This window comes from Cupressus sempervirens, chromosome 5 (genome assembly GCF_028749045.1).
Source record: "Cupressus sempervirens isolate cs-2001-9-10 chromosome 5, ASM2874904v1, whole genome shotgun sequence".
In the NCBI taxonomy this organism is placed as follows: domain Eukaryota; kingdom Viridiplantae; phylum Streptophyta; class Pinopsida; order Cupressales; family Cupressaceae; genus Cupressus; species Cupressus sempervirens.
Window position 1 is genome coordinate 1,007,488,222 of NC_143122.1, and position 17,639 is coordinate 1,007,505,860.

A 17,639-nucleotide genomic window follows, 5' to 3' on the forward strand; every position below is an offset into this window, starting at 1 on the left:
TTTCAGTAATTCAATGTGAATGTGTTGATTTTCTTTATGATCGTAAAAATAGATTAATTAGCAAGCATACTAGATTTATAGATGCATACTAGAATAATAGATTCAATATATGAAATGATTTAGCTTAGAATTATGTATCTTTCTCTTATTTTTTAGTATATATATATATATATATATATCCATGAATCATAATTGGGAAAAAAAATGCCAAATCAACAGATCTGATTCACATCCCCGAATAGAATTCATGTCACGAATCGGCAACTAAGGCTTAGAGACTTCTCATCTTCACTTCTTTTTTCAAGGACAAGAGATTGAGATCACTTCATATATGTATCTAGGAATGAAGTTTTTTGGACCCCGCTTCAGTATGAGACCGGCAATACAATCCAGATTTAGTAAGGGTATGGGTTCTCTTGCTATGCTTGAGAAACAGTGTCAGACACCATTTCTAGGATAAATCGTCCAAGTTATCCCTCTTGGACTCCCTTGTTCGGCCGACTGTTCTTTATGGCTCCATGGTTAGGGGGCCTTCTCTCCTTGTCTCTGATTGGGCCTCAATCGAACAGGTTCAAACATTGCTTTTATGATGCATCATTAGATGTCACAGGTTCACTTTTCATAGTATCATTCTTGCTGAGTTCGATGCTCATCCCTTTATTCTTGCGGCCATATTTGATCTGATTTGGTTCCTTTATTGCCTGCGTGATTTTGCGGATTTGGTTGGAGAACATGATAGATACTCCTACCTAGCGTATTGTCCTTTTGTTGCTATTACGAGTTCTGATACTAGCTCTCAAGCTCATTGCTGGTATGCACAAGCATCTTCTCTGTTGAGCTCGATTGGGATTGATATTGACCATCTCCCTCCTTATCAATTCTCGTTGAATGCTCCTGCTCATGTCCTCCACTCTCAACTGGAGTTAAATGAGCATGTCAGACTAGATATCTACAAATAGTAGATTATCATTACCTGGACTAACCCTCCTGGTGGCTTACGTCCGAGGATGGCCTTCTATGCGGAGCATTTTCTGTAGATCAGTGATGGGATTATTGTATATCCTAGTTACCCATCTCGATGGTGGTGGCATGCCTTGCATATCTCTCTAAGGTCTTTAAGAGTTGGTTCTCATCGTCTTTGGGCTCAGACCAACCATCATATTGACACCGAAGAACAGATCTATAAGCTGTGTACTTTAGCAGAGGTCAAGATGGAGACTCAATTTATTTTACGTTGCCCTACCTTGTATGAGATCAGAGGGAGATTTTATTGTCTATTCTGGGACTCTTTTTCTCTTTCAGCTTTCTTCAATTATTGCGACCAGCGGTGTCTCGCACTCTATCTTCAGAAGGTCACCCTGCTCCATGATAGTATTTTAGAGTCACTACTTCCTCATTGGCATACCTCTAATCAGCTTATTATTGCCTTTTTTGCACCCTTATCTCCTTTACAAGGTGTGAAAAGGCCGTCTAGTTCTACCAGTTCTATTGGTCATTGTAGATCTGTCAAACCCTACTGCGGTTTCTTACATCAGCAACACTCCTCTATGACCTCACAGAGACAAATCAACGCTCATGTCCACTCGTAATCTTATCCATTTGTAACTGATTTCTTTTTGCCAAGGAAGGACTCCTAGTCTTTACTGTGGCCTCTCTCTGTGCCTCTCTCTTCTTCTTCTTGTTTATTGTTGTTTGCTCTTATCGGACACCATTTAGTGCTCCTGTTGTTGTCAGTTGTATTGTTGTAAACTCTCAGTCCCATAAACCTTTTGTGGTCTTTTGTTGGGCATTAATATTATTATCTTATCTTATCTACCAAGTTAGATCCCTTGATAGATTGTGAGGTATCAATATTATTTTCAAAACTTTAGATGAACTCACTCAATGGATCCTGCACAATTACTTTTTCTTGTTTTAGTTTAATTCACTAGCTACCACAACTTCTAAGGAATAGATAACACCAAAAATTAATGTTAATGCAGACCTCAAAACTTCAAAAAAGACCTCAAGGAATTTTGGATTAATTCACTGATCTGATCCCTGCTTTATAACATTCCATCCCAAATGAAAATCTTCAAAAAAGGAACAACCTCTAAAAGAGGATTACAGTGAAACTGTTGATGAAAATGGAGGATGGTTTTAGTTATTTATACTTATAGTAATACATTTTGTACTTGTGCTAAGATTAAAAAAGACCTTGTGAGTAATTGAAACATCTAAAGGATTGTTAGAAATTAAAATGATCAATCAAAACATAGGCAAAACCTAGGGAAACACTTCTCCTTACTACTGTGTAGCCAATAATATCTCTTGTGCATATTGATAGAATTCCCTATTAATCTCCAAACTCTATTGTTTCAATGACATAAAAATCCTTCAAATATAGAAGGGATGGCAAAATCCTTGAAGAGGTATTAGTCCCAACATCCACACATTCAAAACTACTATTATAATTAGTTGATAATCTAATAGCTTATTAGATTATCAATTATTTAAATGGTACACATTTTATGGAACATATAATACACAAAAAAATCATAAGTTTCTACTTATTAGATTATTAACTATGTTACCCAAGGACACGTACCCGGCCTACAAAACCCCCCTCCCCGTACCAAAAACGTTTCAAGGACTTGGGGACGGCTAGGGGACTTCCCCACCTCGTTCCCCTTTTTTGAGAATTCTCAAGAAACGTCTCGGAAACGTGGTGGATTGGGGAATTATTTTGGGGGACGTCCATATGTCTGGCAAACAATTGAGGACATCTTGGAAGTCCCTGGGACGAGTAGGCGTCCCCAATTTGATAGACAACATTAGCAATTATAAAATATTTTTCTTTTATAAAACGTTTACCTTTTTTTAATTTTAAAGTGGGGCCCTCCTTCCAAGTTCACCCTAACATGCTTACTATTGTTTGGTAGCTAATTCCTATTGTTTGGGGCCCTCTGATTAGTATTTGACAACATTACGTTAAGAATCATGGAATTAATATTGTACAGTCATGTTGTATGCTTTGAATTATATAGCAAACTGTTTGCAAGGTGTTGGGAAAGTCTAGAAAGTGCATAACAGACCTAGAACATGCATCCTTACGTCATTTTCTGGCATACATCAATGCTTGGTTGGTCTTGGTTTGATCTAGATCCTTTGTGGAAAATATGGTTAATATTGTAAGTTGCATCAAGATACCATCTTACTATAACAAACCTATATCATGATCAAAACTATATAGAGGACCTTTTTGTATTAATATTAGTCCACTTATAATGAATTTGAAGTGTAGTTTCCGAATTAAATGATGGTAATGTGTTTTGATTTGGAAGTTGGGTTATTGTTCGTGTTGCTATTGAAACTAGATTTTAAATTATGGTCTTGGGTATATTTTAAAAATTTATGTTATTATTTTGATTTAACATGACATTGACAATAATTCCAAATTATGAATGCATAATAGCATATTGAGGAATAAGTTTGATTATTGAAATGTTGTATGTTAAGGTTTTATGATGTTTAAATGACATGGTTTATCCATGTCTTTATACGAATGTAATGTATATATGCAAATTTCCCTATATATTTTATATTTTCCCTAAATTTGTATAACCGTCCCCTTTGCCATCCCTTGTCGTCCCCAAACTTGGTAAAAGAAATTGTCATCCCAAAAACTCGTCCCCCCATCTCCAACCGTCCCAATCCCGGAAACTTGGGGAACACTGATTATTAATTTTTTAAATGGTATATCTTTTATGGAAAATATAACATGCATGAAAATTTTATAAATTCTATTTGAACAATATATCAATGTGCTGGACGAAAGTCCTGGGCAATACCGGAGGTTTTTCTTACCTCCGTTTTTTTTCCTCTGGTACCCGCACCGAATGGAGGAAACATTGTAAAATTATTTTAATATTAATAAAAGGCCCAGCCATTTACTTATATGTGTGTGTGTGTGTGTGTGTGTGTGTGTGTGTGAGTGTGTATGTTAGGATATGACCTCTAATAAAATTATCTTCAAGAAAGATGGATCTCAACCTTTAAATTTTTTTGAAAGTATTGCAATTAAGATTATTTTTTCAATAGTTTAATCATATATGTACATACCATATATCAATACAAAGCTCTAAAGACATACTTTCTCGCAATAAGCCTTCACTCTATGGATGTCCAATAAATTCAAAATTAACTATCGTCTTACGTTTTGAGTTTCTAGGACCAAAATAAACATTCCTCCAGTCAGTATGAAGGTGTGACTCGAGCTACACACTGGCCATCAGAGGTGGAAATGCATGTAACTACATTTTAAAATTAGATCATGGTTTGAGATTCTGGAAGTCTCTAGCAGACATACTGGGCCAGTAGTAGCAAGTTTTGATGGTTCAATCCAGTAGACTCAAGACTCTGCCAGCAGCTCACAGAATCTTCTGTGATTTCAGAATTTTTGCAGAAGTCAGCCTCAGCCAACACACAGTCAGCCTTGAGCCCATTTTATTTTAAACATTAAAGACCTATGAATTTTATCAGGTTTCCACAATCCATTTTGAAATACATGATTTCTTTCTGGATTCAATTGTGTATATGATTTTTAGCATCAGCGTTTCGGATCACACTTGGTGATCCATCATCAAGATAAGAGAATGCAGAGTGTGATCCAAAACGTTGATGTTAAAAATCATAGACACAATCGAATCCAGAAACAAATCATGTATTAAAAACCTAACTAGGAAAGTTTATCGCCAGCATTCGAATCCATTAAGTCCTTAAACAATATCTTTCAAAATCCTCATTTAAGCACTCATTTGTAATCTCAAAATTCATGGGATTATGTAAAAATAATCTAGGTCGGGAACTGTTATGTGTAATAGAGTGACAGTAACTTGTCCCAACATTTTGAGAGGATTTCCAATATGATTAATGTGTTATTGATGTTTTTCAGCTTTGAAATGAATGAAAATCCAAATTATCTTGAAACATCTTTTAAAATTTGAAGCTTATTTTGTCAATAATTTTTGCGGGGTCCAACTCAGCCTTAGAATAGACCTGGCAAATTTGAGCCAAGTCTGAGTTTCCTGAGTTCAACCTGTAACATGGTTGGCTATTTCCATTTCAAAAGTAGTTCACATCAAATATATGTTATGTTTTCTGAGCAGAATGAAATTCCTATGTAGAACTATCCCTGTCTATTTTGCAAATATATCAAATTAAAGGTAATGGAACATTGCAATAAAAATCCTTTGCAATCTCAAACAGAGACATTTATTGATGTTGAAACCTTAAATTATGAATGCTCCTAGAAGAATTCAATTTTCAGGGAAATACTGATGTTGAAACCTTCTAAATTATAAATACTCCTACAATAATTAAATTTTCAGGGAAACACCCAGAGATTTTAGATTTTGTGAACATATCACTATTTGTTGGAATGTTCCCATGTAATGTTGGCTCTGGATAAAAATAAGGATAGGAAGTGTCTTGCAGAAAGGGAAGCATGGATTATTAGATCTCACCTGAAAGGAAAACATATAAGCTGCTGCTACAGGACAAGCAAATGCTGCAAATGCAAAAACCGTTATCCTGCAAGACAAAGATGTGTATCAATTATTCACCTATATGACACATTCTTTCCACACTATAAGCACCTGAAGGCTGAAACAATTATTTTCAAAGAAATCAAGAATTAATTAATGATAAAAATTAGTTTGATAGGATTCAACAGTACATCTAGTAAACAATGGAAGCAAGCCATAAATGAGCTCTGATATCTAAAATAAAAAAGATTCTATGTAATAACCCTATCTGGTTATAGCTAAATCAAGCATCAATTTCTTTCACATTTCAATGGTTTGACATTTTGTCAAACACTTGGCAAACACCCCAATCACCAGTGAATATATGATGTCTTAAATTTTCAAACACAATATCAAGATGTATAGGAAACTAATCACAAATTTATTTAATTTTGGACTTATAAGTTTAACATAAATAAATACCAAACGACAATAAACAATTCTGAAATGATTTACACCAGCCTCCGAATTTATTCATCAACAAACCATATAGCAATAATGAAAACGGAATTTAATTGTTGGCTGATTATAAATCAGAATTTGAAGCTAGCCTGTTTACTTTCAAACCATGTAATATTAACTGAATTTTACAAATTAAGAACCTGGTCTTTGCCATAGAATGTAATTGTAAAGTCAAACTGAAAGCCGCCTAGTCCAATTTCAATCTAGCGTTCACAATCTAGAAAGAGAATGTTGGTCAGCCACAGTTAATATAGAAAGAGAAGACGATAATAAAACTCAAAAAGTCCACAATACCTCAGCTATGGATTCTCAGAATTAAATCTACAATGCTTCAGCTATAGATCCCAAACCCTTATACTTCAGCAAGAGCACAAACTTGAGACTCAGAAATGTCACAAAGACAACAAAAGAAAAATTAAATAATCAATTAATTGGATGCTTTACTCATCAAATAGGCTAATATTTATAATCTCCAAATGGCACAAAGTTTCTCAAATGAACTTCACTTAAGAAGCATCCCACACAAAACATTAAACTATAATAAAGTGTCATTATAATCTGATTTATTAATTGCTTTTGGCTCCGAAAACAACCTTTTCCACCATAACTTAAAATTCTAACACGTAAGGCCACTATTTCTTGTTCTCATGATTTAAAACTTTTCGCCCCGCTTCCAACGAGCTATGATACTAAGGTGACCAACCAACAACACTATTAAAAATAGCAACCTCAGCGTATTTATATGAATAATAATAATAATTCAGCCATCTTGCACAAACAACTGAAAAAGCATCAGAATCGAAATCTGACAACACCAAAGTGATCCTGATGATGAAAGAGAATGAATGAACCTAATAGGGTGACTTACTATAAATAGATGCTCCCTCCAAGATAGATTCTTGGAGCCCAAACTCGAAGCCCAAAATAAAAAATGAGAGCATCCTCCAACTCCTCTGACTCAACCAATAGATTGACTTACTATAAAATTATAAATAGTAAGTCTCTCAAACGGAGCCAAAACACACCATGGGCTGTTGGAAAGCCTATAACCAAACAACTAAGACCCTCAAATCCTATTGTCAACTCACAAGGGTCGCGATGGTGTACTGACCTAGCCAATTGCAAGAACCTGCTAAAAATGGGGACATTACAGTCCTCCCACCCTAAGATTGTTTGTCCCCAAGCAATCCTGGAGCAAAATGGACATCACAATCCACTTGGATCCCAAAGGTAGAACTGCGTACTATGCCTATTGTGTACAAACAACTCCTATAGCACCAACCCCCAAATAACGAACATCAACATCAAGATCATCTAAAAACTAACCGCAGGTGTTGGTGAAGCCAACAACTCATCGGAACTCAACCCAACTGAAATACCAACTCTGTCCACACCTAAGTCCCCATCAAATTGATGCTCACACCCAACTGCACTGTGGAAATGGTAACAACCATAGATACCTAAAACACTACCACCAACTCCAACCTCTGTCAAATTGTCCTAGGTGTGCAGATACTGCAAGGGGTCTAATTTGCAGTTATCAATCCCATCTGCAAAAGATGGTGCTAATCCATCCCATAATGGATGGCATGAAACTGGAGCCAACCCACGCCAAAGTGAAACAAAATCGTCTACCTGTGAGTCAAAAGAAAAATGATAAGCACTCATCACAGTGTAATGCCGATAAAAAATCCCAATCTCTGTCAAGGGCTCATCATCATCAAACTGGGAATCAGAAGATGGTTCCAATCTTTGACTCTGAACTATTGGTCGGTCAGGATCCTAGGCAACCCTCTCAGCAAACCTTAACCTCAAAATCCCTATGGGGAAGCATAGTAGACAGAGTCTCTACAATCTTTCCCACCAACCTCTGAATAGCATGAGAGCCTCGGATGAGCGTACCCTCAAACACTCTGTATGAATTCTCCCTCACATCTGAACTCTCCAATAGATACTCCATGAAGGACTCTGTGCAGTAGAAATTATATGTGGAAACATCAACCTGCTACCCTACGACCCACAGTTGATCCCTTTGAAAATGTGGCACTACTATCTGTCTAATGGTACTAGCTATATGAAGTGAAGAAATAGATCTGCTTTCAGTAGAAAGAAGCAAATCACCATGAGGGCTCGTCTCCCCTGATGCTCTCATCTCTGTACCCATTGCACCCATATACTGGATGGATGTGTTGGCCACATCATCATGTCCCTCGTCCCCAACCGTGGAAGCAAACTCACCACCAACCACAATATGTGACTAAACAGGGTCAAGGGCTGATGTCGACTATACCCGCTCTAACTCCATGGTAACCTCATCCAACTATGACTATGACTCTTGAAGAGCCAACTAAGTATACCAAAGAGAGTCCATAGTCACCTCAAGCTCCTAGGTAAGCTCAACTACTTCCTCCTCTTTCCCTAACAATGTCTCATAATAGGTGCTAACTCGTTCCAGAAGGTAATCCCTATCAGCAACTAACTAAGAGTAACTATGCTTCAAGATCTTGACAAACTCTCAAAGTGTATGAACCATTACTAGAGAAAGAGTACTATCATTGCGCTCATCAGACATAGGAGCACCCGAACTAGGTGTAGCTAGCATCTGACGGACAGCATCATGATGCCCGAGAGCTGAAGAAATGTCACTATCACTCACCTTCAACTAACTAATCACATGATGTCTCTGTAACCCCTGACTCCTATGCAATCTCTCTATCTCATTAATGACACTGTGATAGGAAACTGAATTAGAACTGCCCACCACAAGATCACTCATTACATGTGTGCTATCGACCTTACACAACTCTGCATCCGAGATACAACTACTATGTACCTCAGTCAACTCTTCATCTGAAGAAATGGAAGCCCTCACAATATCAATATCCCCACATCTCTCAGCTTCCACCTCAAAGGATAAATCTTGTAAACACTGATCCTCGGACCCATCCAAAACCTCCTCAAAGTAATCAGCTGATACCCAATAAGGGATATCGTACTCGGTGCAAATTACAGCATCACCAAATGTATCATCAGATGTGTCCATACTATCTGCATCCACATCTATTGACACTGCTGTAACATACAAATCACCAACATCACAGTTGGGTGACTCCATATATGCATTAGTCCCACGTGAGGAAGCAACTACCTCTTGTACTAGAGTAACACTATGATAACTCACATACAAATCCCCAATAATAATCCCCTCCTCGAGAGAGCTAGAAGTGTTAGTAGTAACAACTCCATTCAACTATTTCTACACTAGCTGCAACAATTCTGGGAGCCTCAACTGGCTGAAGTTCAATGCTGTACTGACACATCTATGATCTCTGTGAAATAAGTCCATCATCAACACTGCAGATGGGGCTAACAGGTGTCGTACTAAATATAGGTACAACAACATCATAGACACCTGTCGGGGAAAACTCAAGCTTCCTTTCTTGCAACCTCGATGTCAATCTTCTAAAGGCAGAAACCATATACCTCGCTGCCCTCTCAACTCTCGCAAGATCCGACAAGCTCTCTGCCAACCTTTGTTGTTGAAGATTCAATTTCTCCAAACTCTCCTACAAGGCATTCATTTTTACGCTGACTTCCTCATTACTCCACTGACTTCTAGAACTGCCAGTCCTATGTCTGTCCATAACTCAAGAAAAAAATGCTGGTCACTCTAGAAATGAGATCTAAAAATCTTCAAAATCAACACCGAACAAAAAAAAACTGAGCCCAATTCCTACAAGCTGGCAGGAAACCACTGTAATAACCCTTTCTTGTTATTAGCTAAATCAAGCATCAATTTCTTTTACATTTCAATGGTTTGACAATTTGTTAAACACTTGGCAAGCAACCCAATTACCACTGAATATATGATATCTTAAATTTTCAAACACAATATCAAGATGTACAGGAAACTGATCACAAATTTATTTAATTTTGGCCTTATAAGTTTTGCATAAATAAATATCAAACGCCAATAAACAATTTTGAAATGATTCACACCAGCCTCTAAATTCATTCATCAAAAAACCATATAGCAATATAATGAAAAGGGAATTTAATTGTTGGCTGATTATAAATCAGAATTTGAAGCCAGCCTATTTACTTTCAAACTATGTAATATTAACTAAATTTTACAAATAAAATTGAAAATGGAAAGAGAAGATTTGATTGAGCTAGGATTATAAGTGAAAATTTAGAATTGCAACTTAGGACCATACAAAATCAAAAGCAATTCTATATGGGGTCCTATCCTTACTATCTGATTGGGAGATTATATGAAAATACTGGACTTAACACCTTAGGAGTAATTAGCAATGGGTCAAGGCAATGTTTGGTGCATGAGTGTTATCCACAGCTTCATTTGCACAACACCAAGGATTATAAAATGTTTTATGACGCCTTTGCCATGAAGATGGTAAGGATATTACAGGGACACCTGCTAAGAGGCTCTAATCAGAAGCGGAAGCAAAAGTTAAGAAGTATGAGAGTTGGTTCATTCAATTTCCGCAATTCACATACATTAGAGTAGCAGAACGTACAGTTTGTCCCAATAGACTTCCAAGGTACCCACCCGACAAGGTAGTTTTGATGGAGTTGGCTAGGCAACTTGAGCATTATGACAAAATGACGAAACTTAAGGGTGAGACAAGGATTACCTTCTTGTTTGGAATTAGCAATGATAGTTGCCCCAATCCTGTTGCCTTTGCAGCTACGGAGAAAGAATTAGAATGGTATCATCTAGGATGGTATAGAGCAAGGCAAGGATTTGATCCTAATGGTCTTGTCAAGGCATCTCACGAAAATAAATTTAAACATGTTCCTATTATAGAAGATTTTTGGGCCAATGCCCAGGATGACTTTCATGTGAGAAAGCTAGCTTTCTCAAGATTGTCAGTGAACATGATGAGGGCAATCAGATGGAGAAGTCTTGATATTCCCGATCAACTAGAAGAAGATGAAAATGTGCTAAGAGAAGATTATGATATAGTGGATAGAACGGAGTTGAGTCCATCCTTCCTTGGAGGCAATTACAAGGACAGTTGATATGCACACTGAGTCGTGGTACAATGAGAAGTTGAGGCAATTACAAAGTCAGAAGATACACCTTACTTACGAGAAGATGAAACCAAAGGAAAGTACAGCAGGGTCAGTCGGACAGAAAGGTGGAGGCAGCAACCAGCAGCTAAGAACGGTTGAGAACAAGAAGAGAAGTTTGGAGGTTGAGAAAAGTAAAGAACATTAGGAACCTCCAGCAAAGAAACAAAATGCAACACTGTCAAGGGAGAGCATAACTGAAGCTAGAGAACAAAGGGATAATTCAAATGGACAAGAGGAGAACATCAATGAGATAGGATTTGGATCAAGATTGGATGAGTTGGGGAAGGTTGTCATCAAGAAGAAACATTTGGGCACCCTTGCCTCCCTCAATGCCTTTATTGGATACACAAAAAAATATGAGAAGGATCATGAGAAAACACTGCAAGCAGCGAGCACCATGATGAATTCAGCTGAGCTCAAAATGAAACATACACTTTGCCCTCCCATGAAGGAAGTCAACGACAAGCTAGCCAAATTCATTACTTTGGCTAAAAAGATGAAAGAAAGGGGTAGAACTATATTAGAAGATCATTTGATGTAAGCCCAAGAGGCAAATTCTCCTTCTTCTTGGGTAGGATAGGTGTCTAATTCTGATTGGCTACCATTTTGATGCCTTCTCATTGGTTGCCACTTTTCCCTTTTTTCATTGGTCCATTGATGAGGTGGCATCTTCTCATTGGCTGATGGGGGTGGCAACCCTAATTAGGGTTTCTAGGATCCAATCTAGATCGTTGGTTTTGCCTTTTAATCTCTACCGTTGGTTGTAATTTTGGCCTCTATATAAGGCCATTTGCTCTCATTTGTAAAGGGTTGAAGAAAATTGTTGCTAAGATAATACCAAAATTGCCTCTTTGTATCATTGTTGTGACTTGCATGGTGATTAAGAACATTTGGTGTTATTGCATGGTTTCTACTTCCAATAGTTAGAATTAGATTTCCTTTGAAGTTGTTAAAGTAGATTTCATTTCAAGAAAGTTAGTAAGAGTAAGAGTAGATAGATAGTTGCATGGTGATATTAATGGATGTTTGATAGGAATCTATAGCCAAGCCACTAGCATCCTACCGCCTTGTTGGGAAGCCTTTTGTGGTAAACTAGTCTTTTCCCTTGGATCATTGCATCGATGGAGGTAGAGTCGCTGGTTAGCTTTCATCAAATTCGATCCCCATCCATTTGCTAATTTTTCCATTCATAGGAGTAGGAGTAAATAGCAAGTAGTTGAGTAGTCGGACTTCATTCTAAGAAATTTAGGAAGATAAAAGTCATTAGAGCATTATTGCCCCCATCGTCACAACCCTCAACATTATTGGCACATATACCCTCCATCATCACCACCATCAACACCATCTGGCACTTATACCAAAATCATCACCACCACAACAAGAGCCCAAGTTATCCTTGAATGAACAATGTAAGGCCGCCTACGTGATTAACCAACAAATCACATCGATATAACTGAGTTAGTATCCACAAGTGTAAGGAACATTGTTTCTCATGTCTTCATGAGTATTAACTTTTCAAAAGAGGAATTGAGTGTTTGATATCCCATATCAAGTGTTCAATTACTATATGTTATGTAGTGGTACAAAACTGACATCAACAAGTAACTAGCTAGAAACTTGGTACGAGTGAAGGAATACATAGCCGAAGTTCAAAGAGAGTAAAGAAGACAACAAGTACTCCAACAGTTTGTTGAAAGCAATACTCATGAATTCCAAGAACAAGAAAATCCTAGGAGAACAACAAGACAATAAAACAATTCATGCCCCTAATCCTAAATAAGGACCCGAGGCAAGTACAGGAAGGTAATACTGAAAGGGAAACTTCCCTACAACGGATCCTACATACTAGGGAGCAGGAAGAAAGGTGTCGCTATCTCAAAGGGGTTATTAATTAGACTCATGTAACAAAACCGAAGAAAACTTGATTGAAATCACTATAAAGGGCATAGCCAATTTGGCAATTGAAAGAATGGGGAAGAAAGGAGGGGTGGACAAACCCCAAAATCCCAGCACATGGAGAGCACCACCCTATCCAAGAACAAAACTCTAGTCACACAGAAGAACTACAAGGACAAGGAGAAGTAGGCACTTAAGAAGCAATCTCATTAGGAGGGAACACTGTCCTAGTAGGAGGGAACACTGTCCCAACAGGAGAGAATATTATCTTGACATGAGGGAACATTGTCCCGGCAAGAGGGAACACCATCCCAGTAGGAGGGAACACCATCCTAGACTGAGGGAAAAATGTCCCGACATGAGGGAAAACTGTCCCAACAGAAGGGAATATTGTCCATAAAGAAGGAAACACTGTCCTATCAGAAGGAAAAACTATCATGTCAGCAAGGAAAATTGTCCCAGCATGAGGGAAAATTGTCCCGATGGAAGGGAAAATTGTTCTGGCAAGAGGGAACATTGTCCCGACAAAAGGGAACACTATCCTAACAAGAGCCAGTACTCAAGTAATAATCTCGTTAGGAGGGAACACTGTCCTGACAAGAGGGAACATTGTCGCGATAGGAAAGAACAATGTCCCGACAAGAAGGAACACTGTCCCGATAGGAGGAACCAACCAAGGGAAGAGTGCGAGAACCAAGATGGCCATGGACAAGCAAAAACTTCCTTGATTCACAGGAGAAGGATCGAAGAATTCAACACAACATTGTATAACATGCATAACATATGGAAGGCTAACGAAGAGAACGATGAAGACGAATGGTTAAAGGCAATTCCAGCCACCCTAAGTGTAGAAACCCCAACCGGTTATAATTTCGACAAACACCAAATTCTTCAACTTATTCAAAAAAAAACTTTGCATACACATCTTCAATTGATATCAGAATAATGATACACAATTAAATGAACATATCCTCTTTATTCATTGCATAAATAGTACTTATTAAACACCCATACAATGAGATTCAAAATATAACAGTGAACCTAGAAAAGTATCAAACTTCTCCACCAATTGCAGCCTAAGATGTAATGCTACAGCATTCCCAAAATGATGCCCAATAACAAAAGATTAAGTGTTGACTAGATGCAGATTTAACATACCATTGAAGCAGATCAAAGTCACTCCTTATAGTAGGCCACTAAAGCATCTGATAGGGCTAAAATACCACGCCCAAATTCAGATCCAAATACTGCCCAGACCAAGGAAATGTGTACAGCCCGATAGGGCAATCCTGTTCAGCTTATATATGCAAATCGAACCACACTGAAAGCTTGCCCAAATGTGCAGCAATTTGACATTTAGTGGCAGGGATTTGATTGCCAAACATATGACAAAAATCATGCCAATCAGAAAGGATATTAGGTGTTTGTAATTGTAGATAACATTCATGCTGATCCAAGGATGATGGATGCCAAACTTCAATGAGATCAAACTCCCAAATGCAAATAAGAATCATCACAAACTTATAATGCGGTAGTTGTCTTTCAAGCTACAGCAGGAGCAAAAATGGAAGGCTCCCAAATTAATTAACAAGACTCAAATTCCAAAACTACTATACCTCAATAGGAGGTTGGAAAATAATCAACTCCAACAATTAAGCTTCTCCTTAGCCACAGTAAAACAGTAGGAGAAATTTACCTCAGCAACTATTTGCAAAGCAATCCTAAAAGTAAATCTCAGTTTTGAGTCTACAATACTTCAGCTGTAGATTCAATGAAACAACCCAGAATTCAGACCCTTATACTTCAGCAAGGGCACGAAAATCAGAACTCAGAAAAAGCCACAAAGGCAACAAAAGCGAAAATATATTCAAGCGTGTTTTTCTCAACAAATGGGCCAAATTCTTTTTGTTGCAAAAATGTAACTTCACTCAAGAAGCTTCACCATACAACATTAATTAGAAGCTTCCTCTAAATTCTCTCACTTGACTTGGCTTAACTAATTAATAAATGGCACTTTCCAATGATAACTCAGCTCCCAACTTAAGTGAAATTATAAAGTTAAATTATAACTTTATAATAAGTCATTTAATAGTTAATAATAATTTGGCCACTAAAAATATAATAACTTCCAAAATACTCATCATTTAAATATGTCGTCTGAAATAGGAGTCATACCTATTATTTCTCCATGTGACCAAATGCACTTTCCAAAAATAGAAAGGGTCCATCTCGATCAACACCGACTTACCACAAATAGTAAGTACACAAAACTAAGCCCAAACAAAGTCTGATCTAAGCCAAATGAAGGCCAACCTGTAGCTTACTGAAATGTGAAGAAGATAAGACCCTCCCAAGTCAAGCCTTTACCATAAAAGACCCTCTATCCACAATAATTAGCCTATGAAAATCACAATAATAAGCTAATCCCTAAAACTCAAATGCCAACAAATTTGGGGACATTACACTAAGGAGCATCGCTATTGACTGGTACACAAATTTGGAAGCCAGGAAGAAAACTAAATGGAAGCATCTCCATAGACTCTAACGTAATGATGAAAAAATAGTAACAAAAATGTACAATACCTTTTGGAAAGAAGCAGTACATACAGCAATCTACATTTTGAATCGAGCAAAAATAACAGTAAATCATGACAAGACACCTTATGAATTATGGAAAGGAAGACCAGCATCAGTCAAATATTTCAGAATCTTTGGAAGTACATGTTATATAAGAAGGGATGAAGATGACTTGGGTAAATTTGAAGCTAGAGCAGATAAAAGAATCTTTCTTGAATATTCATCTAATAGTAAAGCATATAGATGTTACAATAAAGGCCTTCACAAGATTGTTGAAAGCGCAAGTGTAAAATTGATGAAGGATTTGAAAAGATAAAAGAAAATGCAGAATTACCAAGTACATGTCAAGAAGAAGAAGATCAAAAAGATGAAGGAGATGAAGAAGAAATTGAACAAACACCTTTGAAGACACCAGCAAAAACTCCTTCAAAGACAGCTATTGGTTCTATTGACGTCAATTTTGTACCACTACATAACATATAGCAATTCAATACCTAACATGAAATATCAAACACTCAATCCCTCTCTTGAAAAGTAAATACTCATGAAGACATGAAAAAAACTCCAATGTTCCTTACACCTATGGATACTAACTCAGTTATATTAATGTGATTTGTTGGTTAATCACATAGGCAGCCTTACGTTTTTCATTCGAGGATAACTTGGACTTTTGGTGTGATGGTGATGATGTCTGAGTTTGGTAAAGTACATGAGCGCCAAATGATGTTGATGGTGATGGTGATGATGATGGAGGGTATGTCTGCCAATGATGCTTTGATTTTATAACTTTCTTCTAAGAATGAATTCCAATTACTCAACTACTTGTTGCTTTACTCCTACTATAAATGGAAAGATTAGCAAATGGACAGGGACCGAATCTGATGAAAGCTTACCAACGGCTCTACCTCCATAGATGCAATGATTCAAGGGAAAAAAGACTAGATTACCACGTAAAGCTTCCTAACCAGCCGCTAGGATGCTAGTGGCCTAATTTATAGATCTCTATCAAACATCCACTAATATCACCATACAACTATCCATCTACTCTTACTCTTAACAACTTTCTTGAAATGAAATCTACTTTAACAAGCTTCAATGAAATTTAACTCTAACTATTGGAAGTAGAAACCATGCAATAACACTAAGTGTTCTTAATCACCATGCAACTCACAACAATGCTAAAGAAGTTGGTATTATCTTAAGCAACAATTTTCTTCAACCCTTTACAAATGAGAGCAAATGGCCTTATATAGGGGTCAAAATTACAACCAACGGTAGAGATTAAGAGGCAAAATCAACGATCCAGATCGAATCCTAGAAACCGTAATTAGGGTTGTCACCCCATCGGCCAATGAGAAGACGCCACCTCATCAATGGACCAATGAAAAAAAAAAAGTGGCAACCAATTAGAAAGCACCAAAATGGTAGCCAATCAAAATCAAACACATATCCTACCAAAGAAGAAGGAGAATTTGCCACTTGGGCTTACATCAAATGATCTTCTAATATAATTCTACCCCTTTCTTTCATCCTTTTAGCCAAGGCAATGAACTTGGCTAGCCTATCGTTGACTTCCTTCATGGGAGGGCAAAGCATGTGCCTCATCTTGAGCTCAGCTGAATTCATCACGTTGCTCGTTGCTTGCAGTGTCTCCTCATGATCCTTCTAATATTCTTTCACATATCCAATAAAGGCACTGAGGGAGGCAAAGGTGCCCATATGTTTCTTCTTGATGGCAACCTTCCCCAACTCATCCAGTCTTGATCTAAATTCTGTCTCATTGATGCTCTCCTCTTGTCCACTTGAATTATCCCTTTGGTCTCTAGCCTCAATTATGCTCTCTTGACGATGTTGCATTTTGTCTCTTTGTTGAAGGTTCCTGATGTTCTTTACTTTTCTCAACCTCCAAACTTCTCTTCTTGCTCTTAATACCCTTTGTTGCTGGCTACTACCTTCACCTTTCTATCCAACTAACTCTGTTGGACTGTCCTCCGATTTCATCTTCTCATAAGTAAGGCATACCTTCCGATCTGTAATTGCCTT

The 17,639-nt window shown here is 37.5% G+C and overlaps 1 protein-coding gene across 2 annotated transcripts in view; it reads right to left on the minus strand.

Annotated features, from left to right (window-relative positions):
* The window catches only part of LOC149559340 (putative transport protein YPL264C), a 187,900-nt gene that overhangs the window by 50,663 nt on the left and 119,598 nt on the right, over positions 1-17,639 (minus strand). For both annotated transcript variants that reach the window (XM_089833274.1, XM_089833273.1), the window contains exon 7: positions 5,505-5,571. In XM_089833274.1, the coding sequence (XP_089689400.1) occupies positions 5,505-5,571 (67 nt within the window). The remainder of the gene's footprint in view (positions 1-5,504; positions 5,572-17,639) is intronic.